General features: G+C 35.1%; 1 protein-coding gene across 1 annotated transcript in view; it reads right to left on the bottom strand.

The window, feature by feature from the left end:
* Nucleotides 1-23,490, bottom strand: part of CRISPLD1 (cysteine rich secretory protein LCCL domain containing 1) — a 45,362-nt gene that overhangs the window by 10,196 nt on the left and 11,676 nt on the right. The window contains exons 2-11 of the mRNA XM_007954624.2: nt 16,037-16,155; nt 15,381-15,513; nt 14,262-14,377; nt 13,508-13,608; nt 11,032-11,172; nt 9,126-9,186; nt 8,954-9,020; nt 8,614-8,744; nt 3,037-3,080; nt 2,866-2,938 (exon numbers count right to left, since the gene is read on the bottom strand). Of these exons, the coding sequence (XP_007952815.1) occupies nt 2,866-2,938; nt 3,037-3,080; nt 8,614-8,744; nt 8,954-9,020; nt 9,126-9,186; nt 11,032-11,172; nt 13,508-13,608; nt 14,262-14,377; nt 15,381-15,513; nt 16,037-16,155 (986 nt within the window). The remainder of the gene's footprint in view (nt 1-2,865; nt 2,939-3,036; nt 3,081-8,613; nt 8,745-8,953; nt 9,021-9,125; nt 9,187-11,031; nt 11,173-13,507; nt 13,609-14,261; nt 14,378-15,380; nt 15,514-16,036; nt 16,156-23,490) is intronic.

A 23,490-nucleotide genomic window follows, 5' to 3' on the forward strand; every position in this document is an offset into this window, starting at 1 on the left:
CAACCTTCCTTCCGAGGAGTGGCTGGTGGGTTTGAACCTCCAGCCTTCTGGTTAGCAGTCAAGCGCCTTAGCCACTATGCTACCAGAGCTCCCATCAATAGTTTTTCCTAAAAAATATTTTAAAATACTTGAAACAACCTTTGCCAATTGAAATGAATCTTTCTTGAGTAGTTTTAAAGAAGTAATTATACTGCTATAGGCCAAATAAATTTCTTATTTCTAAAATTTGTGTAACACTCTATAATCATTGTATAAGTTAATGTAATGTTTAAACCAGATTTTTTTAAACATTTAAATAGAAGTTAAAAAAAATCTAGTTTTAGTAACTTCAAAAAAAAGCAAAACAAAACCCACTGCCATCGAGTCAGATCCAACTCATAGTGACCCCTCCTTGAGCTTCCGAGATGCTGTCACTATGGAGTGGCTGGTGGGTTTGAACCGACAGCCTTTAAATTAGCAGTCAAATGCCTTAGGCACTACACTACCAGAGCTCCTTTAAAGGGTTGATGTAAAAGATGCTGTCTATGATTCTGTAAGAAGGATGGTATCACCCATTGACTGTAAAATGATCTCATTGTATTTGGTAACTTTTGGGGATTCTCTGCTTACTATAAGCACAGGCTCTGTCCTCAGGATCACGCTAAGTGGTCATATCTTGACCATAGTTAGCACTTGGTTTGCCAAGGAACACATTAGTTCTAAGCTGAGTGTCGTTCTACTTAGATATGCTCAGGTAAAAGAGAGTGAGGGAAGAGTTTTACTTATTTGCCTTTGAACTGCTGGCTTTAATAGCTTGTTACATACCACTGAAAATGTAGGTTTTGATCTTGTGAACTTTGAATAAAAATTGATGACATATTTTAACAATGTCAATTTTTCATCTTGAATACTTAACAGATTTTAAAGATCTAACAGTTTATAGATTGATATAAAAATGCATAAAATTTTCAAACATATACACATACACAAATATACACACATAATTTCTATGAATGTATGGCATTAAATAAAAATTTAAAGATAGCTTAATTTGAGTTTTCTGCCAGATATAGAGCCTTCCAAAGAGATAACTGTGTAGATAAATCTGAATAATTAGCAAAAATCATCCTATAACTAAATTTAGAATTACAAAAAAGTGGATGCAAAATTTCAGAAATGAGCAGAAGTTATACAAATTTACTACTGGTATAAAGTTTTCACTTTATAAAAATCCCTTAATTTATTTGTTATTGCTTTAGATTAAATTACAGGTGAATACAAACCTTTAGGAAAAGAGAAACGAAATAATAAGGATTTTTTAAAAATTAAAAGCCACTACTACATGAGGCTTTAAATTTGGTTGGACATGTTTTAAAATCCTACTAAATCAGAATATTTTAAATTATACAAGATAAAACCGACTTTAGCTAAACAGTATTTCAGGGATTGAACAATATGTATAACTGGGAAGAATGTCAAGACATTTTTCAATTGATTCTTGAACCCTACCAACAAAGTGGAGTTCCATTCATACAAATGCAATTAGTGCACAATGAACAAGATGTTCATTTCTTTTTGGTACTGGTAATTCAAAAGCTGCCAATTTACAAGACTGATAGCAAAATAAGGAAAGTAAAAGAATACAATATGATAAGTCACAAAAATATTTTTACTTAAAATCATGAAATTACAACCAATGCAGTGGAGAAAAAAATTGGTGATAGTGACTAAATTGATAATTACACTATATTATTTTCCATTAAAAAGTAGTACCACAACTCCAAAGGTTTGTCTACTTATACCAAAACTCAATAAATAATACTGTTTAGGGTTAAGGCAATTTTGAAATATAATCAAGCTACCTACATGAAGTAAATCTCTCAACAAATTAATAATTATAAACGATTCAGCGGTCTTATTCCCCATACTGAAAGTTTCCTTTGCCTACTAAAATATCACTTGCATATCTCACAAATGGTGTTTTACTATCCCATTTAAACTGTTTATAATAACACTTCTAAAAGTTTTCATCTTAGTTTGGCCAAGATAAATTAAGCATTTTTCATTATTTTATAGTAGGTTTACTCTACCATAATTTTCAAAAGATCTCATTGCCATTGAGTTGATTCTGACTCATAGTATGCATTTGGATTTCCAAATATTTACAGAAGCAGACTGCCTCATCTTTCTTCTAGGAGCAGCTTGTGGGTTCAAACTACTGACCTTTTGGTTAACAGCCAAATGCCTTAACCACTACACCACCAGTTGTTGTTGTTGTTGTTATGTGCCGTCGAGTCGGCCCCAACTCACAGCGACCCCTCCTTGGGTTTCCGAGGCAGTATCACTACGGAAGTAGGATTGCCCAACCTTCCTTCCGAGGAGTAGCTGGTGGGTTTGAACCGTCAGCCTTCTGGTTAGCAGGCAAGTGACTTAGCCATTATGCTACCAGAGCTCCCTACACCACCAGAGTGTCTTTTATAAAAGACAGTGTATCATAAAAAGAAAAGAGGGAAGATGGGTTTTCTGATTTACCAATTGTAATTAGATTTAACTAGTTTAGAAACTAGATAAAAATGTTAAAATATATATATATAAGTTATGTTGTTTTGGTTTCTGTGATAAGAGCTCTTTGTAGCATATTTGAAACAGAGATTATATGTAGGCTATATGTACAAAGCGCTATTCTATTTGGGGAAACCATACAAGAGGTGCCTGGAGTGCACGTCATTTTTGATATCCCATTGCGCTCTCCTGCTCAGCAGTTGAAGATCATGCATCATTTAAACACTAAGGACACTAGGATGCCAGACAAATACAATTAATACAGGGCCAAATCTCCACAATTTTCCCTGAAACAAAAGAATGATAAAATGTCTAAAATATTACCTTGGGCAATGTGACGCAGGCTTATGAAATGGACACAGTTGTTCCACAGTTGTCTCACAAGTGACAGCCTGAACTACAAGAATTAGAATACAAAACAATAAGCAAATCCTTTGGAAGCAAAAACATTCAACACAATAGTAAGAAAATCAGATAAAAAATAACAGTGCTAACCTGTTACTTTAGAGACTGTGAAGGAATTAGCAGACTGGTATTTGCTAGAAAGAAAAAGGTAGATATCAATCATTTACTTATATACAACATCATCGTCATGATTCCTGGTGGTTTACAGGTTTAAACCAAAAAACTAAACTCACTCCCCTCCAGTCGATCCCAACTCATAGCCACCCCTCCTTGGGTTTACAAGGCAGTATCACTACAGAAATAGATTGTTCAACCTTCCTTCTGAGGAGTGGCTGGTGGGTTTGAACCTCCAGCCTTCTGGTTAGCAGTCAAATGTCTTAGGCACTACGCCATCAGCACTCCCTCTGGATAGGTAATACTCTAAAAATACAGACATAACTCTTTTTTACTGTGCTTTGCTTTATTGCACTTCACAGATAGTGAGTTTCTTTTTTTTTTCCTTTTCTAAACAAATTGAAGGTTTATGGCAACTAAGTCTATTACCATCATTTTTCCAACAGCATGTGTTCACTTCATGTCTCTGTGACATATTCTGGTTATTCTCACAATATTTCATAATTTTTCATGATGTTATTGTACACATCATAGACTACAGTATAATTTAAACATAACTTTTATATGCCCTGGGAAACAAAAAAATTGTGTGACTCGCTTTATGGCAGTGATCTAGATAAACCTGCAATACCTCCGAGGTTGTTGTTGTTATTTTCTGTCGAGTCGGCCCCGACTCATAGTGACCCCACCTTGGGTTTCCGAGGCAGTAACACTACAGAAGTAGGATTGCCCAACCTTCCTTCTGAGGAGTGGCTGGTATGCCATGTATATATATTATATTAGGAGCTCTGGTACTGTAGTACCTAAGACATCTGACTGTTAACCAGAAAGCTGGTGATTCAAACCTACCAGCCACTCCTCAGAAGGAAGATTGGCCAATCTACTTTTGTAGAGATACTGCCTCGGAAATCCAAGAAGGGGTCACTATGAGTCAGAATTGACTCAGTGGCAGTGAGTTTGGTTTGGTTATACATTATGCTGAAGTATGAACCAAACCAATACCATTCTTGACATTAAAGGATGGTATCTTTATATTAGGAGCTCTGTTGGCATTGTGCCTAAGCCATTTGACCACTAACCAGAAAGCTGGCAGTTCAAATCCACCAGCCACTCCTTGGAATGAAGGTTGGGCAATCTACTTCCATAGTGATACTGCCTCAGAAACCCAAGGAGGTGTCGCTATGAGTCGGGTCTGACTCAACAGCATATAACAACAACAAAAGAGGACTTTAGCAAAGTTGCAGAGCACAAGGTCAAGAAACAAAAATCTGTTGGATTTCTATATACCAGCAATGAGAAATCTGAAAAGGAAATTAGGGAAACAGTTACATTTATAGTAACATCTAAAAAAAAATGAAATATCTAAGAATAAATCTAACCAAGGATATGAAGGACTTATACAGTGAAAATATAAAACACTGTTGAAAGAGATTAAAGAAGACATAAATGGAAAGATGTTCTATCAAAACTACCCAAAGCGATCTTTAGATTCAATATAATCCTAATCAAATGTCCAACAGCCTTCTTTACAGAAATGGAAGAACCAATCCTCAACTTCATTGAGTGGCAAGAGACTCTGAACTGCTAAAGCAATATTGAAAAAGAGGAACAAAGTAGGAAGACTCACCTTTCCTGACTTTAAAACATAGCATACAGCTATAGTGATCAAAACAGTCTGTTACTGGTATAACAAAAGACACACAGACCAATGGAAGAGAAGTGAGAATCCAGAAATAAACTCACACATCTATGTTCAACTAATTTTTGACAAGGAGGCTAAGTCCATTCAACTGGGAAAGAAGCGTCTTCCCAATAATTACTGTTGGAAAAACTGGACTTCATGCAAAACAGTGAAACAAGATCCATGTCTCACACCATACACAGAAACAGATTAAAAATGGCTTAAGGAACTAAATGTGCAACCTAAAACCATAAAATCCTCAGAAGAAAATGCAGGTGCAACACAATTGGGCCTAGCTTTTAACAAAGGGTTAAGCACAGTTAACAAAAAGTAAAATAAGTAAATGAGACCTCTTAAAATTAAAAACATTTGTTCATCAAAAGCCTTTACCAAAAAATTGAAAAGACAAGCTACTGACTGGGAGAATATCTTTGGAAACCATATATCTAGTAACCAAATTACATAAGAAACAAATACATTGTCAATACCTTAACAATAAAGACAAAGAAGCCAATATAAAAATGGGCAAAGGACTTGAATAGACATTTCCTCAAAGAGGACATACATATAGCCACCAAATGCATGAAAAGATGCTCAACATCACTAGTCATCAGCTCTAAGATTTTAAAAAAGAGAGAGAGAGAAATAGAAAGCAACAAATGTGGACAAGGATGTGGGGAAACTGGAACTGTTATCCATTACTGATGGGAATGCAAAATGGTATGACCATGAGGAAGACGAGTAGTGGTTCCTCAAAAAAAAAAAAATAAATAAATAATAAATAGATAGATAGATAGATAGAACTACTATATAACCCAGCAACTCCACTTCTAGGTATATACCCAAAAGACTTGAAAACAAAGACTCAAAGAGAGATTGGTATGCCAAGATTCACTACAGCACTATTCACAATAGGCAAAAGGTATAAACAACATCAATGTTGATCAACAGATGAATGGATAAACAAAATATGATACATACATACAATGGAATACTACTCAGCCAATGGAAGAAACAATATGATACACCAACAGTATGGATGGATCTTGAAGATATTATGCTGAGTGAAATTACAAAAGGGCAAATATTGTGTGACCCACTTATATAATAAGAAAAGAAAAGGCAAATGTATAGAGACCAAAGTTTATTAGTGGTTACTGTTGTTAGGTGGTGTTGGGTCAGTTCCTACTCAAAGTGACCCTACGTACAACAGAATGAAACACTACCCAGTAAAATCCCATGCTGTTGAGTTAATTCTCATTCTTAGCAACCTTATCTGACAGAGTAGAACTGCCTCATAGGGTTTCCAAGTCTATAAATCTTTACAGAAGCAGACTGCTACATTTTGCTCTTGAAGAGCTAGCTGATGGTGAGTTAAAACCTCCAATCTTTCATTTAACAGCCAAGTGACTAACCACTTACACAACCAGAGCTCCTTTCCAGGGTTAAGAGGGAGGGGGGAAAAAGTGGGTAATGGTGACATAAAATTTGAATTAAGAGTAGGGCTGCACAGCTGATTATTCTAATTGCTATCAATAAGTTGTACACCTATAAAAAGTTGAAATGGCAAAAGTTGTGTGATAGATATATTTACAACAATGACAACAACAAAAAGAAGCTAAGGAGGCTGTTTATGCATAACCAAAAACCTCATGGGATTTGATTTCTCAGTTTCTCGGTTCAGGTCATGATTTCATGAGACATCTCAGTTAAGTGGCCTGATAATATGTTTAGTGCTTCGGTGCTACCTCCCAGTTTGTTGCATAGTGCCTAGTGTTGTACAAGCTTGCAAGTGGCCTCAACAATCAGTCTCTATTCACCTGGAGCAACAGAGGAAGTAGAGTCAGGAATAGAAGGAGGATATGGAATGTATAGCTAATTGCTTCCATGATCAACTGCCTCTTTTGCCATGTGTGTTGGTATGTTTGTGTGTCAACGTGGCTGGGCCTGGTTGAGTGGATGGGCAGCTGGTAGTATTTATTCCCCATGATGAGACTGGCAATCAACTGCATGGTGGGATCTACAACAAGTAGCTGAGTAGCTGCCTTTGGGATGTGGTCTGCTTCTTGTATATAAGGAGAACCCTTGGGAATGATCTCTAGCATATGGCACACTTGGACCTTGCATGTAGCTGTGTCATTGTTCAGCAGCCTTCCATGCTCTGCAGACCTTGGGACTTACAATGGACTTGAATTAATGGCCTGCCATGTGGTTTGCTAACATTGGGACTGTGCCTTTTTTACTTCTCAACCTTGGGCTTGGCAGCCTCAGCAGCCAGCAGCTGTCTGAGTGAAGAAAAGCCTCTAGCTTCAGTGGGCTGGGAGCTGGAGGCAGAGCTGAAGCCCAAGGCTGAGGGGCTTTCACCCAGCCCCAAGAGCCTGGCACTTTGAACTTGGACTTAAAACTTCCAAATTGTAAGAATAAACTAATAGATTGTCCCATCTTCCTTCCAAGGAGTGGCTGGTGGGTTTGAACCACCAGCCTTCTGGTTAGCAGTCAAGTGCCTTAGGCACTATGCTACCAATTACTCTGAGATAATCTTTAAAACTTAAAACAAAAATATCCCCAAAAGTTTTCTTAAAACCAAACAATTTAGCTTAACTAGTAAAGAGTTTATTTGTGGTATATTGTGGTATATTTCCTACCAGAGTGGTACTAGGTAACCAGAACACCATGAAACAAAAAGAACTTGTTGGTGCCCAGCTGCTATTACAGCACATTTTCATTAAAGATTCTATAGAAGAATCTTGATCAAAAGGGGGAAATACAGAATGGAATTATAAATTCTCATGGACTCTAGACTTTCTAGAGCTATTGGGGCTAGGTGAATCCCTGAAATTATTGTTGTTGTTGTTATGTACCGTCGAGACGGATCTGACTCATAGTGACCCCTACTTGGGTTTCCGAGGCAGTAACACTATGGAAGTAGATTGTCCAACCTTCCTTCCAAGGAGTGGCTGGTGAGTTTGAACCGCCAGCCTTCTGGTTAGCAGTCAAGTGCCTCAGGCACTATGCCACCAGAGCTCCCAAAGTGACAACAGCAACCCAAAAGATCAGGAAGGAAACTTAGGGGACAGTGAGTTTATGTTAATGGAGGAAAAACAACTCAGAAAAAGATGAGAATGGTTTCACACAGAAATTGTTGAACTGGTACATGCTTTGCTGTGTATATTCTCAACAACAATGAAATAAATATTAAATGTTGGTAAATGCTATTATATTGGGTTAAATTACATTTAAATAGACAAAAGAAAGATGACATAGTACATTACATTTTTAGGAACATTTTCAAAATGCTCTTTAACCTATCAACCTATTTTTTTCACATTAATAAGCTTACTGTTGCATGAAATAAGTCATTTTCCCTAAATGTTGTTGTTGTTTTTGTGTGCCGTCTTGATTCCAGTTCATAGTGACCCTGTAACAGAGCACGGCCCTACAGGAAACAGGATTTCCTAAGCTATCACCTTTATGGGAGCAGATTGCCAGGTCTTTTTTCCCAGTAACATTACTGCACTAGGGCTCCTTTTTCCTTACAGAGGAAAATCAGTAGTCCTCTCTGGGGTACTTTTTGTCATAGCTGAAAAAAATTTCTTGCTCCACACTGTGATTAACTGTGAAACTGTATATTCTTTGAAATTGCTATGAATTTGGAGTTTTAGCATGTCTTTTATGAGTGACAGAGGTGGACTTCGAAAGTTTTAGATGCCTTTTCTTCTTTGTCTGTGGAAAATATGCAGCTGGAATAAATCTTAAAAATTACCAGCTTCTCACTTTACAAACTAAATTCTATGATTTTCTCTTAAAAACTGTGTTAACTCATTGTTATAATTTAAAAATCATCTGATCCAAAAGATCGTTTGGGTACTTACCCAATTGACTGAATGCCATTTCTATTGGATTTGATGAAATAATGTTTCCTTCCTTGTCTAGTGATATCCACCCAACCACCATCATTGTCTATTATACCATAATGGATTGCAGCTCTACAAATGCTAGATTGCTTGGAGAAAAAGAGGGAAGAAAAAGATGTTAAAATATTATAATTCTGCCCAGGGCATTAAGAGTTATGACTTATATGACTTTAAATATATAGTTGTGAGTGAAATAGCTATACTTATGTAAGTTTAATTTTTTTTCACATTAAAAAATCAAAATCAAGTATTATATGGAAGCACTATAACCCCAAGTGATAGTACTTATAATGCTTACCATTTCATAATGTACACTGCCAATAACTTTAGCTTTACTATCCAAACAGCCAGCAGGACATTCATATCTAAATGAAAGGAATTGCAAGAAAATATTTCGTTTCTCTGAATTTCAGTGAAAAATAAAATATTTTTCATACTTTTTCAGTTAATTTTGAGAATAATAGTATTACCTATTACAGGTTGTTCCTTTGCACTGGTCTCTTAATCTTACTTCACAAGAAACAATTTGGGCTACAAGCAGAAAAAAGAAAACAAAATAATTTAGCTAATGTAAAAGAAGCTAATTGCTGCATAAGATTTATCATTGAACTTTCTGATAAACATAACTCTGAGTGAGTCTATCATAACAAGATTTAAAGCAACATGGTGTAGTGGACACAGTGGCAAGTTAAGAATCAGAAAATTTCCTTTATTCTGCAGACTGCTGTTCTTGTTTTAGTTTTGCTTTCTGCACTATCATTTATTAGTCATTTCATCATAAGCAAGTACTTAAATTCTCTAAAACTTAAATGCTCCATCTATCAAGTGGAAAATAATACTATCTAATCCAACTAAGGTTTTGTGAGCGTTAAAACACTTTTAGAAATAATATAGATAAATACAAAAATATTATTTTTTTATAAATCCCTCATTAGATTAGAAACATGACTACATCATCATGTATTAATGTAGGAAATCAGAATTAGAGATTTTGTAGATCAAAAAATCAAACCAAACTCACTACTGTTGAGTTGGATCTGACTCATAGCAACCATCCTTGGGTTGCCGAGGCAGTATCACTACAAAAGTAGATTGCCCAATCTTCCTTCCAAGGAGTGGCTCATGGGTTTGAACCGCCAGCCTTCTGGTTAGCAGTCAAATGCCTTAGGCACTATGCCACCAGAGCTCCCTTGTAGATCAAGTATGCCTGTATCTAATTACTACACTGTTGTTAAATTTCTGTAACCTATTTAATCAACCACTTATTCTTAAAGGTCATTTAAAGAAGAAGAATGTTATTCAAGAAAATACTAAGAAAAATAATACTAAGATCACTTGAACTTTGGATGTGATTCTTCTACCATAAGCTAAGACTTAATGTTTTTTACAGAGCTCTAAGTGGGAACAAATAATTTTGTTTCCAACCTTTTTAAAAAATAAAGAAGAAAGGAAGAAAGAAGAAAAAGAGATTTTAAATCTAGTATTAAGGACAGATGTAATTTTAAGCATAATCTTGAAATATTGTGAAAAAAAAATATTTAAAAATAGTGAATATAAAATTTTTCTATTATAACACAGTCCAATTTTATATAAACAGCTACCTCTTCCTAACATCTATCATGGTTTAAACTTGTATCATTTGTATGATTATTTCCTCCATTGGAGGAGGAATTATGCTTATTTTTTATCATAAATGTATCCCCAGTGTCCCCAGTAATTAGTACCATTATCTGCCATATAGTAAGTGCTGAAATACTGGGACAGAGTATCAATGCCATGCTCGTAGTTTTAAAAAGTTTATTTATTTTAAAATATGCATATTCAACAAATTGATTTTAATGGACTAGCATATTTCATTTTGGATTTAAGTTTTTAGAAAACAAGTATAATTTTTTAAAAAATTTGTTCATGAAACATTAATCTCAAAAGGTAATACCCAGAAAGTATCTAAAAGGATCATGGCAGTCATTAATTCAGACATATTTCTAAAGTTTGAACTTTAAGCATTGGCTCCTACAGATGACAATCTGTCCAGTAAGACGTTTAAAATGTCATACACCTTAGATAGCGAAACAGTAATCTATCAGAAAGTACTAACAGTCTGACGTTTTCAAGAGAAAAACACATTAAGACCTGCCTGTAAATAGTAAGATTCCCACACATACTGTAGATTACTTAAACCAGGGAAGTCCACACAAACAACAGTTTAAAGTTTGGAAAGATAGCTGCTATTCTTCATAATTTTTAGTCTAATGCTAAGTTACATCCATTCTAAAAATGTTCCAAGTCATGATAAAATATAAATGGATATACTATGTATTTAGACTATTTAACTGTTTGTAAATGAATCCTATAAGTTAAATGCAGAGGTCTTACACATTTGCTGTGTGCTTCTGACTTCATTTCTGTTACTATCATCTGCTCTCACCCGGGCATGGGTTTCACGAACTTGTGACTGCTGCCGTTCAATTTCATTTGTTTCTTCTTCTTGAGGAGGGTAATACCTGTCTGATCCTTCTGTTAGAGACGAGAGATTGAAGAGACATGAATCCCATATGATATCTATACAAATTCTCAAAATAATGATAGGCCTTTATATGCCTGTTTAACATTTTAAACTCAAAAAATCAATACTGTTTATAGCCAAAGTTAAGGCTTAAAGTTGTCACCTTATGCACTGCACTGGAGTAGATGAAATACACACAAAAACCTTTAGGGCCTTCAATCATTCATGCTACCACTTGGCTAATATTCAGTGGAGTCATTTCAAATTTTTCTTATATTGCAGTAAGTTATCAGTGTTCAGTTTTCATATTAACACCCTGAAATCCAATGATCTGATGAAGTCACGGTTTCATAAACTTGTTTTTTTCCAAATTCCATCATGTTCCTCATATTCTGAGAAAGACAGCATTTACAATTATGCCCACCCACTTAAAAAAATTGGCCTAAATGATTGACATAACCTTGTTATTTACAGTTTACATGTAAAGGTTATTCTCTTTTAAAAGGAAATTCAACATGCAGAAATTTAAACTTGCAGATGGAAAATAACTTCAACTGGTAATTTATTTATTTTTCTCAAATTGGCCTAGATCATGAATTTGAGAGGGGCACACTTTGGAGAGGTGCATTACTGTGTTCCAGCCTTTACATGGGCATCCAAGAACTCAGAACTTTGAAAATGGAAAAAGGAAGTTAGAGGAAAGCCAGCTTTAAGTAAAATGTAATGGTTCTTAATGAAAAACTCTGTTGTTATCTATAAGGTTTTCAATGGACTTAATGGGCTCACACATAGTAACGTCATGAAGATGGCCTAGGAATGGGCAACATTTCTTTCTGTTATACATAAGGTCATCATGAATTGGAGTTGACTCAACAGCAACTAACAACTACTAGTGATGGGACAGGTAGGTTGAAGCTCTGGGGTAGAAGGGAGGAAAAACGTTCACTTAATGAAAAAGTGGACACTCACTCAAGAAAAATGTTTCAAATGCTTCCAAGAATTAAAAAAAGAAAAGAGAAGAAAAGAAAAAAGTGGCTAATACAACAGAGTGAAATGCATGGTCTCTTCCTGCCTGCTCCTTACAGCTAATGAGCATTCAGTCATTAAAATAAATAAATAAATAACTTTTTTTATGTGCATGGAAAAGTGGTTGCATTTATTTAAATATTTTCTGCAACATCTAATCCACATTAACTTTCATTTAATCATCATTAAGAAAAAAGTACAGTGGAGTAAAAAAAAGTTCACTTGGATGACAAACAAGAGCATGACTTTTTTAAAAGTTGTATAATATACATTTTATCTTCATGGGTTATAAATAGGGAACCATATTTATAATTCCTTTTTAGGAGGTCAAATGTATATGAGAGCTTTATATTTCTAATAGGTGTACAATAGTTTTATTACACTTTTTAATTTATTTCAGTATGAGGTGTATATTCTGTACTGAGAAGCACAAAATTAGTGCAATTCATTAAGTATTGTTCAATAAAATCTATAGATAGGTTTTTTGTTTTGTTTTGTTTTTAACTTTTTCTTGTGATTTGGGTGAAATTTTAAAAGCAAATTCATTTCATACTCAACAGTTCATACACATTTTGTTTTGTGACTCTGATTACAATCCCCACAATATAACAGCTTTTTTCCAAGTTTCTCCCTGTGTCTTCTTGTCTATACATTCTTGTCTCCCCAGCTCTCTCCCTGTCAAATACTGCCCTTCTGATCTTCCGTGGCTGATCGTTCTAAGGTGTGTATGTTGCTGTTGTTGTTGTGCCATCAAGTCATCTCTGACTCATAGCGACCCCTCCTTGGGTTTCCAAGGCAGTATCACTACGGAAGTAGATTGCCCAAACCTCCTTCTGAGGAGTGGCTGGTGGGTTTGAACCACCAACCTTCTGGTTAGCAGTCAAGTGCCTTAGGCACTATGCCGCCAGAGCTCCCAGGTGTGTATAGATACTATTTTGCTAGAACCTTTTAAAGAACTCAAAGTAAACAATGTTAAATTGCCAAACCCTTCAAAAATGATGACAGCTATGAAATAACTCTCATCAACAATACATAAAGATGGCTTTTAAAGAATATAAATATACTTAAGTCTGTGATAAATCCAAAAAAAAAAGAATCAGAAGTGATAGTCTGGAATAAGCATTATTGAGAGACATATTGGTTTTAAAGACTTTTTATTAAGATTATGAATATTTTAAATGGTTTCTTCACCACAAATCTAGAGCTCTGGAAAATGTCCATGTAAACATTACATGCATTTTTGGATTTTTAACACAAGTTAATGCAGAAGCTAGATTAAAATATAATTCAAACTGAATCTTACAGCCTAATACCACATACCTTTGTAGCAGAGATTTTCTCTACAGCCTCCTCCAAAACTAGGTGGGCAAGCAGAACAGGGTCGTCCGTGTTTGTAAGGGGCATGGCCCCACCAGTTTCCCCTTAAAGAGATGATCCATTCTATTAAGTGGTAACCTAATAGCATAATTTTTAAGATGCTGAAAATATCACCATATGAGAATCTTCCAAATAAGGATTTTGGTACATAGATTCAAGACATTTATATCTGTTAGTATAGAGTCCTTTGGGCTATTACTGCCTTATTCTTTGGAAAATATGTAATTCATTGTGCATATTGTTAAAAATCATAAAACTTAATATTTTCAGAACATCAAACTATGCTATGGAACATTCATCTATATTTATTCTTTTTAATGAAAACAAATTTTAGACTTAAATTTAACCATAAGTATAGTTGTGTAATATTTTCATTTCATCATTTGAAAAATCTTTAAATAAGTGAATAAATTTCTTAATTAAATGTATCATCCTAATCTCTAATAAATCACAATGATTAAATATTTGTTAAATGTAATAGTGCTATAAATAAAACTAAAGTTATAAAATATGATTGTCTTCACAAAGATCATATTTTTAATTTTCATATTCCCCTTATGCACTGATTTTGACAATAAATCTACTAAAGCAATATACTTTGCTCAATAATTCATTATAAAAAAATAAAATTCAGAATTTTAAAGTTATTTCATGTTATTAAAATAAAAATAGATATGAAGGCATTTTGTCTACTCACTTTGGGGAATAATTGCACACCAAGTAGACAGCTTTGGGCCAAATCTGTCCCCAGATGTTCATGTTGTGACACAAGTTAATGGCACAACCTATTCTGCTGCTTGTTGCCCACACCACCTACATGAGAGAGAAGCAAGCATCAGAAAGCACAGGATGACACAAAACAAGACAACAAGCTATTGCAGAGAAAACGTATACATGGTTATCTTGAGAAACAAGCAATTATCATGTAACAAAAAGGATCTTTTTCCTGAAATTCTGGGGAGTGCGTAATTCAATTTAAAAAGAGTTCTGCTAGTAAAATAACTCTACTGGCTATAAGAAGAAGCATTTTCAAAATTTTACCAAATAAATCTAAAACTTAAATCTTCACAAATCCAAATGCAGTATTAATATTTCTGTGAAGAAACTTGCCAAACAAAGGAAGAGAATTTCCCATCTCAAACACAAGAACTGGAGCAAAAATTTAGGTGTTCAAATTTCTCATGCACGCACCATGCATGATCTTTTCAACGTGCCACTGATTAGTAGGTAGTTAGACACTGATCTTAATCTTGTCATGTGCAAAGGCATACAGAAAAATTTGTCTGCTTTATATTCCAAGATTTTCAGTCACAGAAATTGTAAGACCTCAGACCAGGAGAGAGTTTTATTTATTAAATCAACCTTCACTTGTTTGATTCAGATGTTTAGAATATAGCCAATACCAAATGTGAACAGTGACTATAAAAAAAAATAAATGTTACACACATGTAAGTACTGATAAATAGAACTGGTAAACTGTACTTTCATCCTTCATAAACTAAAAATAATAAGCACTCCTGGCCTTGAAAGTGGTAAATTTCTTTCCATACACATTTATTGGAGCCATATTTAAAATATTTTATATGTAAAATCATGAAAATAATGTCTTTTTAAATAGACATTTGGAAATTTTTTCATAATTACTTCTATTGTTTATAGAAATGTGTTAAGTTTAGTTGACATAAATCAGTAACTCTATAAGCTTTTTTTTAATAATCATAACAATTGACATAAGAAAGACATATGTTCAGTAGCCAAAGCTCTCCCACAATTACACTAATTCAAGTTAGAGGAATATAGTATTCCCGAAACACACCTGTGTATAATGAGTACAGACAGGACCAGAACATCTGAATGGACAATATGGGTTGCACTCCTGCTCATATGGATAGCTGAAGTCTCTTACTTCATCATACCACGCTTGGACATGAAACGTTGGGGGCCTGTATCTATTAAAAAGAAAATAATCATAAAAAGCAAGCAAAGTTGGAAAAAGACTGTAAAAGCAAATCTAACAATAGACTGATAAAGTTGAGTCAGATCCGACTCATAGCGACCCCTCCTTGGATTTCCGAGGCAGTGTCCTATGGATGTAGATTGCTCAACCTTCCTGCCAAGGACTGGCTGGTATGTTTGAACCACCAGCCTTTTGGTTAGCAGTCAAATATCTTAGGCACTATTCCACCAGAGCTTCCTATAAAGTTTAGTAGAGAGATATTTTTGTGTAAATTATTCATCTTAAATGTGTATGCCCATTACTTTACTAATATCATTTCAATGGTTTAAAACAAAAGTAAATCTAAAAATCTGCTAATCATTCTGATACAGTATTTGTGTTTTTTTTTTGTTTTTTGTGTTGTGATTACTTGTATTCCTTGGAGGCACCAAGTCTTTGATAATTTTCAAAGATTAATTAGTAAGAATTTTCATTTTGAATATGTTTTCAGAAACAAAAATAACATGTTAAGCTACCTTCCCCAATGTGCTCCCAAATTCTGTCCAATTGATGGAAGCAGGCTTGCAGGTCCATGTTCCCACAAACAAGTTTCAGCCCAAGATTCTGCAGATCTTTCCAATTCTACATCCCATGTCTGCAGTGCAAAAGGAAAAGAAACACAGATACAAACATAAAATGTGCTTATGAAGAGTTTGGATGGTTATTCAAAACAGTGTTACACAGTTCTTGTTCTCTCTCTTCACAAAGTCTTTTTGAAAAGTCATCTTGGTCTCTGTTCTCACCAACTCTACCTCTCACATAGATTTTTGCACTACTCTCCTAATTAATCTCCATGGCTCCATCTCTGCCCCCACCCCAATCTACATACAAGTGTTTGGAGAACAAATACATTTCAGTGATTGATTTGCCTAAACATGTCCAGTGGTTTCTTCCCACATACACAGGATAAAGTCCAGCCTCCTCAGCCCTTCCACTCCTTGGGGTTGTTTCCTCTTCTTACAGCATATTTTTCCCAGTTATTTTTTCAGAGTAGAGTGTTCCATAAGGTTTTTTATGGTTGTGACTTTTCAGAATCAAGTAGCCAGGCCTTTTTTCCAAGGTGTCTCAGGGTGAACTCGAACCACCAACCTTCCAGTTAGTAGTCCAGCAAGTAACAGAATATGCTACCCAGGGACTCCAAGCTTACCGAAGAGTTCTTAAAGTCTGCACTCAAGGTCAATTTACCCTTGGCATTAGTTTTTTCCCATGAATTTTAAGATGGATCTTTTTTAGAGAGGATATACAACTAGTTCTAAACTCATAAATCAGTTATATTTCAAAATTTTGTTTATATATCTGTTATTTAGAAATTGGAATAAAATCTAAAACCAATTATTTGAATGCTCTGGGGTGTTTTCTTGTACTACCTAGGACAAAGTAAATGCTAGTGTAAATAGCACTTCATGCTCTCTGTTAGCCTTTGAGGGATTGCTTTCACCACTTAATTACTACCCCCAACACAATATTTTATTTTTTTTTAATTTTACAAAGCACCCCAATATTTTCAATGAACTGTTGGTTGAATCTGCAGATGGGAAACCCATGGACACAGAGGGCCGATTGTATTACTACTTAACTTCATTATCCAAGTTTGATTTAATTTATCATGACATATTTTTTTCTTAAGGTTAACAGTAAACAAAGATGTAATTCAAATTGCTATCATATTATTTGCCCAAGCAACATAAGTAGTAAACAAGGAATTTCTTTAAAGCCTCAGAAAATGAGCAAGATGCTGATTTCCTTTTGTAACCAAAAGGTTAGAGAGACAGTCATCTTACAAAAGCAAGCAGGTTTCCAGGTAGAGTTCCCTGGAAAGTATGCTGCCATAAGAGACAAAGAAATTTCTGTCCTCAATCTTGGGAATCAGGTTCTTGTATAGTGCCTTAGTCATATGCACAGCAAAATTACACATATGCAGAGATTTCTAATCTAGCAACCTCATATTCAAAGCACAGCCAAGGATCAGAAGAAAAACATAAACCTTGGAAGCCATTGATTCCTCTGGAATCAAATTCTTTTCCTGTCCCTTTCAGGATGAGCTAGGTTTGTAACTCACTTCAAATAAACATGCCACTATGAGACTTTTGAAGCTAGTTTAGGAAAGGGAATGCAGCTTCTGTCTGGTTCTTTCTTCTTAAAGATACACATCTTGCTTGACCTAAGTCAACAGGTTAGGAGTCTGCCTACTCTCTGGAAGGAGCTGGAACAACAAAGTGGAAAGGCCATCCAAAAGCAGAGAAAGCTGCTAGATGCTCCAGCTATTGAGTCTTCCTAGCCCAGACAGAAGATAAGTGAGTTTGTATGGGAGAACCACCCAACTGAACCCATAGAAAATCAAAATCAAACCAGTTCTGATTGATGGTGACTTTGTATGTCAGAGTAGAACTGAGCTCCATAAGGTTTTTTATGGTGTGATTTTTCAGAAGCAGATAGTCAGGCCTTTCTTCCAGGTTGCCTCAGTGTGAATTCAAACCAACAACCTTTCAGTTAGCAGCACAGCAAGTAATAGAATATGTCACTTAGGGAACCCAAGCCTATAAAATAATCCTTCAAGTCTGCACTCAAGGTCAAATTACCCTTGTCATTAATTTTTCCTATGTATTTGAATGGATCCTTTTAGAGAGGCTATACAACTAGTTCCAAACTTATAAATCAGTTATATTTCAAAAGTTTGTTTATATATCTGCTATTTAGAAATTGGAATAAAATCTAAAACAATCGTTTGAATGCTTTGGGCTGTTTTCTTACTTGTAAAATATGTCAGTGGAAACAGGAGATCACTCAGATTCCTTCCAGCACTAAAATGCAATAATTGGGTATATACTATGGATAAGCTGTATTTGAGGTAAGCTAAAGGGTTTTTCGTTTGTTTGTTTTCAATCTATTACGTACGAAAAAAATCACAGCTAATGACCTGTAATATTGCTAAAATAGGGACATATGTTATTTTAATATAAGAACTGATGCAGAAGAACAAGTAACCAAAGTTTAGGTCTTTAGGAATATTCGATAAATAGTAATGACCATTTTTAAATATTCATTTAAAGACTCTAATCAAGCTTAAGACTTTAGATGAAGTTCAATAATACAAATAAAGATTTTTTAAAAAACTTACTGAAGATATTACCTCTCCTGGAAGAAATATCAGAACATGATAATGGCATGGTATGTATATTTTTATGCTGTAACATAATACTTTGGGTTTTAAAACCAATAATCATTCATACCCATCCCCCTTAAATGCAGGCTATTCCCAACACATTTTTATTTAAATCCAAGCTTGTAAATTAAATCAAGATGTCCTAAGGGGCTTCTTTTTTTTTTTCCCTCTGAACTATTCACCCAGAACTAATATAAGACCAAAGAACATTTGAAATTACCATTTCTTTATAAAATGGGTACTTGAGGTAGTCAAAATGAAAGCAACTATTTTTCAACAAAATCTATATGTTGTTCTTAGAGCACAGTACTGTGTTCCATGAATGTTAACAACTAAAAGAAACATTTAGAATATTATTGGCATTCTTTAACTCCAATATCTTTAAGCTAGGCTAACACAGGAGCATTGTCATCTTACGTGTGTATGTCTGCGTGTGTATGAGAAACTTCAAATCTTGACAAAGGAGTTTCAAAAGCATACCCAAAAATATTTAGTGGTTTTAGTGTCAAAATTCTACTTGTAGTAACTGGATATTATATAGCTCTAGAGATATACAGAAAATTCCATTGACTGCTACATCTTATGAGATACGAGTGAGCATATGCAATTCATATTCCTACCAGAATATCTGCTATTTATTTCTAATAACAGACAGCCCATGATAGCTGGAAATCTCCCAAGAATGTAATTTTACATTAATAGAATTAATGATGCTAAGATTACCCATAAGCTTTATCACTGTATATCAATTAGGCAAAACCAGGCATGAGGGATGTAACCTTTTTGTTCTCTTTTATACTTAGAATAGCTTTCACTCTTAAAAAGTATTACTTTCAAATATATCTTATTGGCCATAGTAAAATATATCCAGATTTACATTATTTGAAAAGTAATGTACTAGAAATTATTTATTGTTTATAAACTTTGAATTATTGTTGCATTACATTGCATAAGAGTTCAAGATGGATGTTAATTAGCCATTAAGAATTTGTTTGAAGATGAGCTTTGTCTTATTTCTGAAGCTTCAAGAAGGTCAGCAAAAAATTACAGTGGAAGGTAGACTACTTTTCAAGTAAAAAGCAAACATTAATTTTAATAATGTTAAAGATAGTCTTCATTATTCAGTGTTGCTTTAAATTTTGCTAAAGTAAATGGAGCAAAGATTTATGAGATGAACTGCCTAATCCAAATTTTTGTAAATAGATTCTTCACACATAAGTTAACATAAAGATAGATGGGAAGATGGGAGTGGGGCTAAGTATGGAATTTGATGGGTGTTCATTTATCAAAGTTAATGGTAATCTTGTTAAAGAGGGTGCATGATAATAAATCTACCAAACAGAAATATTCCAGATGACAGACACTTAAGTTGTTAAGTAGTTCATTTTATTGAGTTCTTCAGATTTGCCAATGAAGGAAATAAATAAATCAGTAAATAAAGATATTTTAATAGAAAATTGCTTGGTATGGTCTGACAACTTTATACACCACACATAAATAGTCTGCTAACTGGAAGCATTCATTTAATTACCTAACTGGTAAATGTCATTCTACATAGGGGGAATGGAGCTCTGGTATAGCAGTGGTTAAAGGCATTCAGTTGCTAACTAAAAGGTCAGCGATTCAAATCCACCAGCTGCTCTGAGGGAGAAAGATGAAGCAGTTAGCTTTTATAGCCTTAAAAACCCTATGACGTAATTCAACTCTGTCCTACAGGGTCGTTACGAGTTAGAATTGACTAGATACAAGTAGTATAATGAAATGTGCAAAGATCTGGAGTTGGAATACCAAAAGGGAAGAACATGTTCAGCATTTCTCAAGATGAAAGAACTAAAGAGAAAATTGAAGCTTCAAGGTGAAATACTGAAGGAGTCTATTGGCAAAATATTGACTATGCAAGATGATTCAAAGGAAGATGGAAGAGATTATACAGAGTCACTGTATTGAAAAGAACTGGTCAAGGTTCAATCATTTCAGCAAGTAGCATATGATCAAGAAGCAATGGTAATGATGAAAAAAGTCAAGCTGCACTGAAGGCAAAAAACAAGGCCCAGGAATTGATGGGATATATACTGAGATGTTTCAACAAATGGATACAGTGCTGGAGGCACATACTCATTTATGCCAAGAAATTTGCAAGACAGCTACCTGGCCAACTGACAGGAAGAGATCAATATTTGTGCCCATTCCAAAGAAAGGTGACCCAACAGAATGTGGAAATTTTTAAACAATATTATCAATATCAAATGCAAGGAAAATTTTGCTGAAGATGATTCAAAAACAGTTGCAGCAGTATATTGATAAGGAACTTCCAGAAATTCAAGCTGGATTCAGAAGAGGATGTGGAACAAAGGATATCACTGATGTCAGATGGATCTTGGCTGAAAGCAAAGAATACCCAAAAGATGTTTACCTGTGTTTTGCTAACTATGCAAAGGCATTTGACTGTGTGGATCATAACAAATTATGGATAATATTACAAAGAACAGGAATTCGAGAACACTTAATTATGCTCATGAGGAACCTGAACATACACCAACAGGCTGTTGTTCACACAGAACAAGGAGAGACTTCATGGTTTAAAATCAGGAAGGGCGTGAGTCAGGGTTGTAACCTGTCACCATACTTATTCAATCTGTATGCTAAGCATATAATCCATGAAGCTGGACTATACGAAGAAGAGCATGGAATCAGGTTTGGAGGAATATTCATTAACAACCTGCAATGTGATTACAGATGACATAATCTTGCTTGCTGAAAGAGAAGACGACTTGAAGCACTTACTGAGGAAGATCAAAGACTACAGTCTCCAGTACGCATTGCACCTCAACATAAAGAAAACAAAAATCCTTACAACTGGACCAATAAGCAGCATCATAAATCCAGAAAACATTGAAGTTGTCAGAGATTTCTTTTTACTAGGACCCACAATCAACACCCATGGAAGTAGCAATGAAGAAATCAGAGATCATATTGAACTGGGCAAATATGCTGCAAAAGATCTCTTTAAGTATTAAGGAGCAAAGATGTCACTTTAAAGACTAAGATGCACCTGATCCAAGCCATGGTATTTTCAATTGCCTCATATGCATGTGAAAGCAGGACAATCAATAAGGAAGACCAAAGAAGAGTTGACTCTCAACTGGTGAAGAATTTTAAAAATATTATGAACTGTCAGAAGAACAAACCAATCTGTTCTGGAAGAAGTGTGGCCAGATGCTTCTTAGAAACAAGAATGGGCAGACTTTATGTCACCTACTTTGGTCATATTGTCAGAAGGTACCATTCCCTGGAGAAGAATATCATGCTTGGTAAAGTAGAGTGTCAGCAAAAGAGGGGAAGACCCTCAACAAGATGGATTGCCTGCAACAATGGGCTCAAGCATAGCAAGGATTGTGAGGATGGTGCAAGACCAGGCAGAGTTAAATTCTATTGTACGTGGGGTTGCTGTGAGTCAGAGCCGACTAGATGGCACCTAAAACCGCCAGAACCCTAAGCGGATGATGCTACAACAGTTCTTTACAGAGTCATTCTCACAAAACAGGTATTTAAATAGTTAAGGTCATCACTTTTTGGGGAAAAACAGAGAAAAAGAATTAACTGTTATAAGTAATTATCTGAAAAATTCTAAATAGAGTGCACAAATAATAACGTTTTATTCATTATCATCTTTTTGCAAGGTTGATGTATTGCCAAGATAAATGCAGAAAATAATTGGATTTTGACCATTTTACGGTTAGGTAGCATAATTAAATGACAGTTAAACATCAATCCACCTCGTAATTGGTAATTAAATACTGACTTTTAAAACAGTCCCTGATCTCTACCAAAGTAGTAATATAACAAAATCATGATGATGTTGAAAAGGCAGTTATGCTGAAAGTCCAAATATAGGCTAGAAGCTCTTCTCCCACCTTCCCACAACTGAGAATTATAAATAACATAATGCAGTTATTTTTATAAAACCTCTAAGCATTTGCAATAAAATTTGCAAAATGAATTCCACAAGCATCCTTTTCTTGAGACATATACATGTACATACCTCACTCAGAATGATGTCAGAAGTAACGACAGCACTCTAGTTTTCATGGTGTTGAAAACACACCTTCCTTACTGCTATGCCTTCTGCACATATGCAAGCGAGGTCAGTGATAAATTTTCCTCATTACATTATATAATCTGAGATACAAGTAATCTCTTACTTGTTCAAATTACACAAACTATTAAAATAATAATAATAATAATAAAACACTGCTATTGAGTCGATTCTGACTCATAGCCACGTAGCCACCCTATAGGACAGGGTAGAACTGGCTCATCTTTCTCCAGCAGAGCAGCTGGTGGGTTCGAATCGCTGACCCTTTGGTCAATGCTTTAACCACGGCATCACCACAGCTCCTTGTTGTTATTGTTGTTATGTGCCGTCGAGTCAGACCTGACTCGTAGCGACCCCTCCTTGGGTTTCTGAGGCAGTAACACTACGGAAGTAGATTGCCCCATCTTCCTTCCAAGGAGTGGCTGGTGGGTTTGAACCAACAGCCTTCTGGTGAGCAGTCAAGTGCCTTAGGCACTAACCCACTGCCATCAAGTAGACTCTGACTCATAGTGATCCCCATTGGGTAACAAGGCTGTAAATCTTTATTGAAGTAGATTGTCTCAACTTCCTCCCATAGAGCAGCTGGTGGGCTTGAACCACCGACCTTCTGGTTAGCTGCCAAATCCCTTGCCCACTATGACACCATGTTGTTGTTGTTGTTGTTATGTGCC

The sequence above is a fragment of the Orycteropus afer genome, unplaced genomic scaffold (assembly GCF_000298275.1).
Source record: "Orycteropus afer afer isolate SDZICR_OR568_19922 unplaced genomic scaffold, OryAfe1.0 scaffold00467, whole genome shotgun sequence".
Taxonomy (NCBI): Eukaryota; Metazoa; Chordata; class Mammalia; order Tubulidentata; family Orycteropodidae; genus Orycteropus; species Orycteropus afer.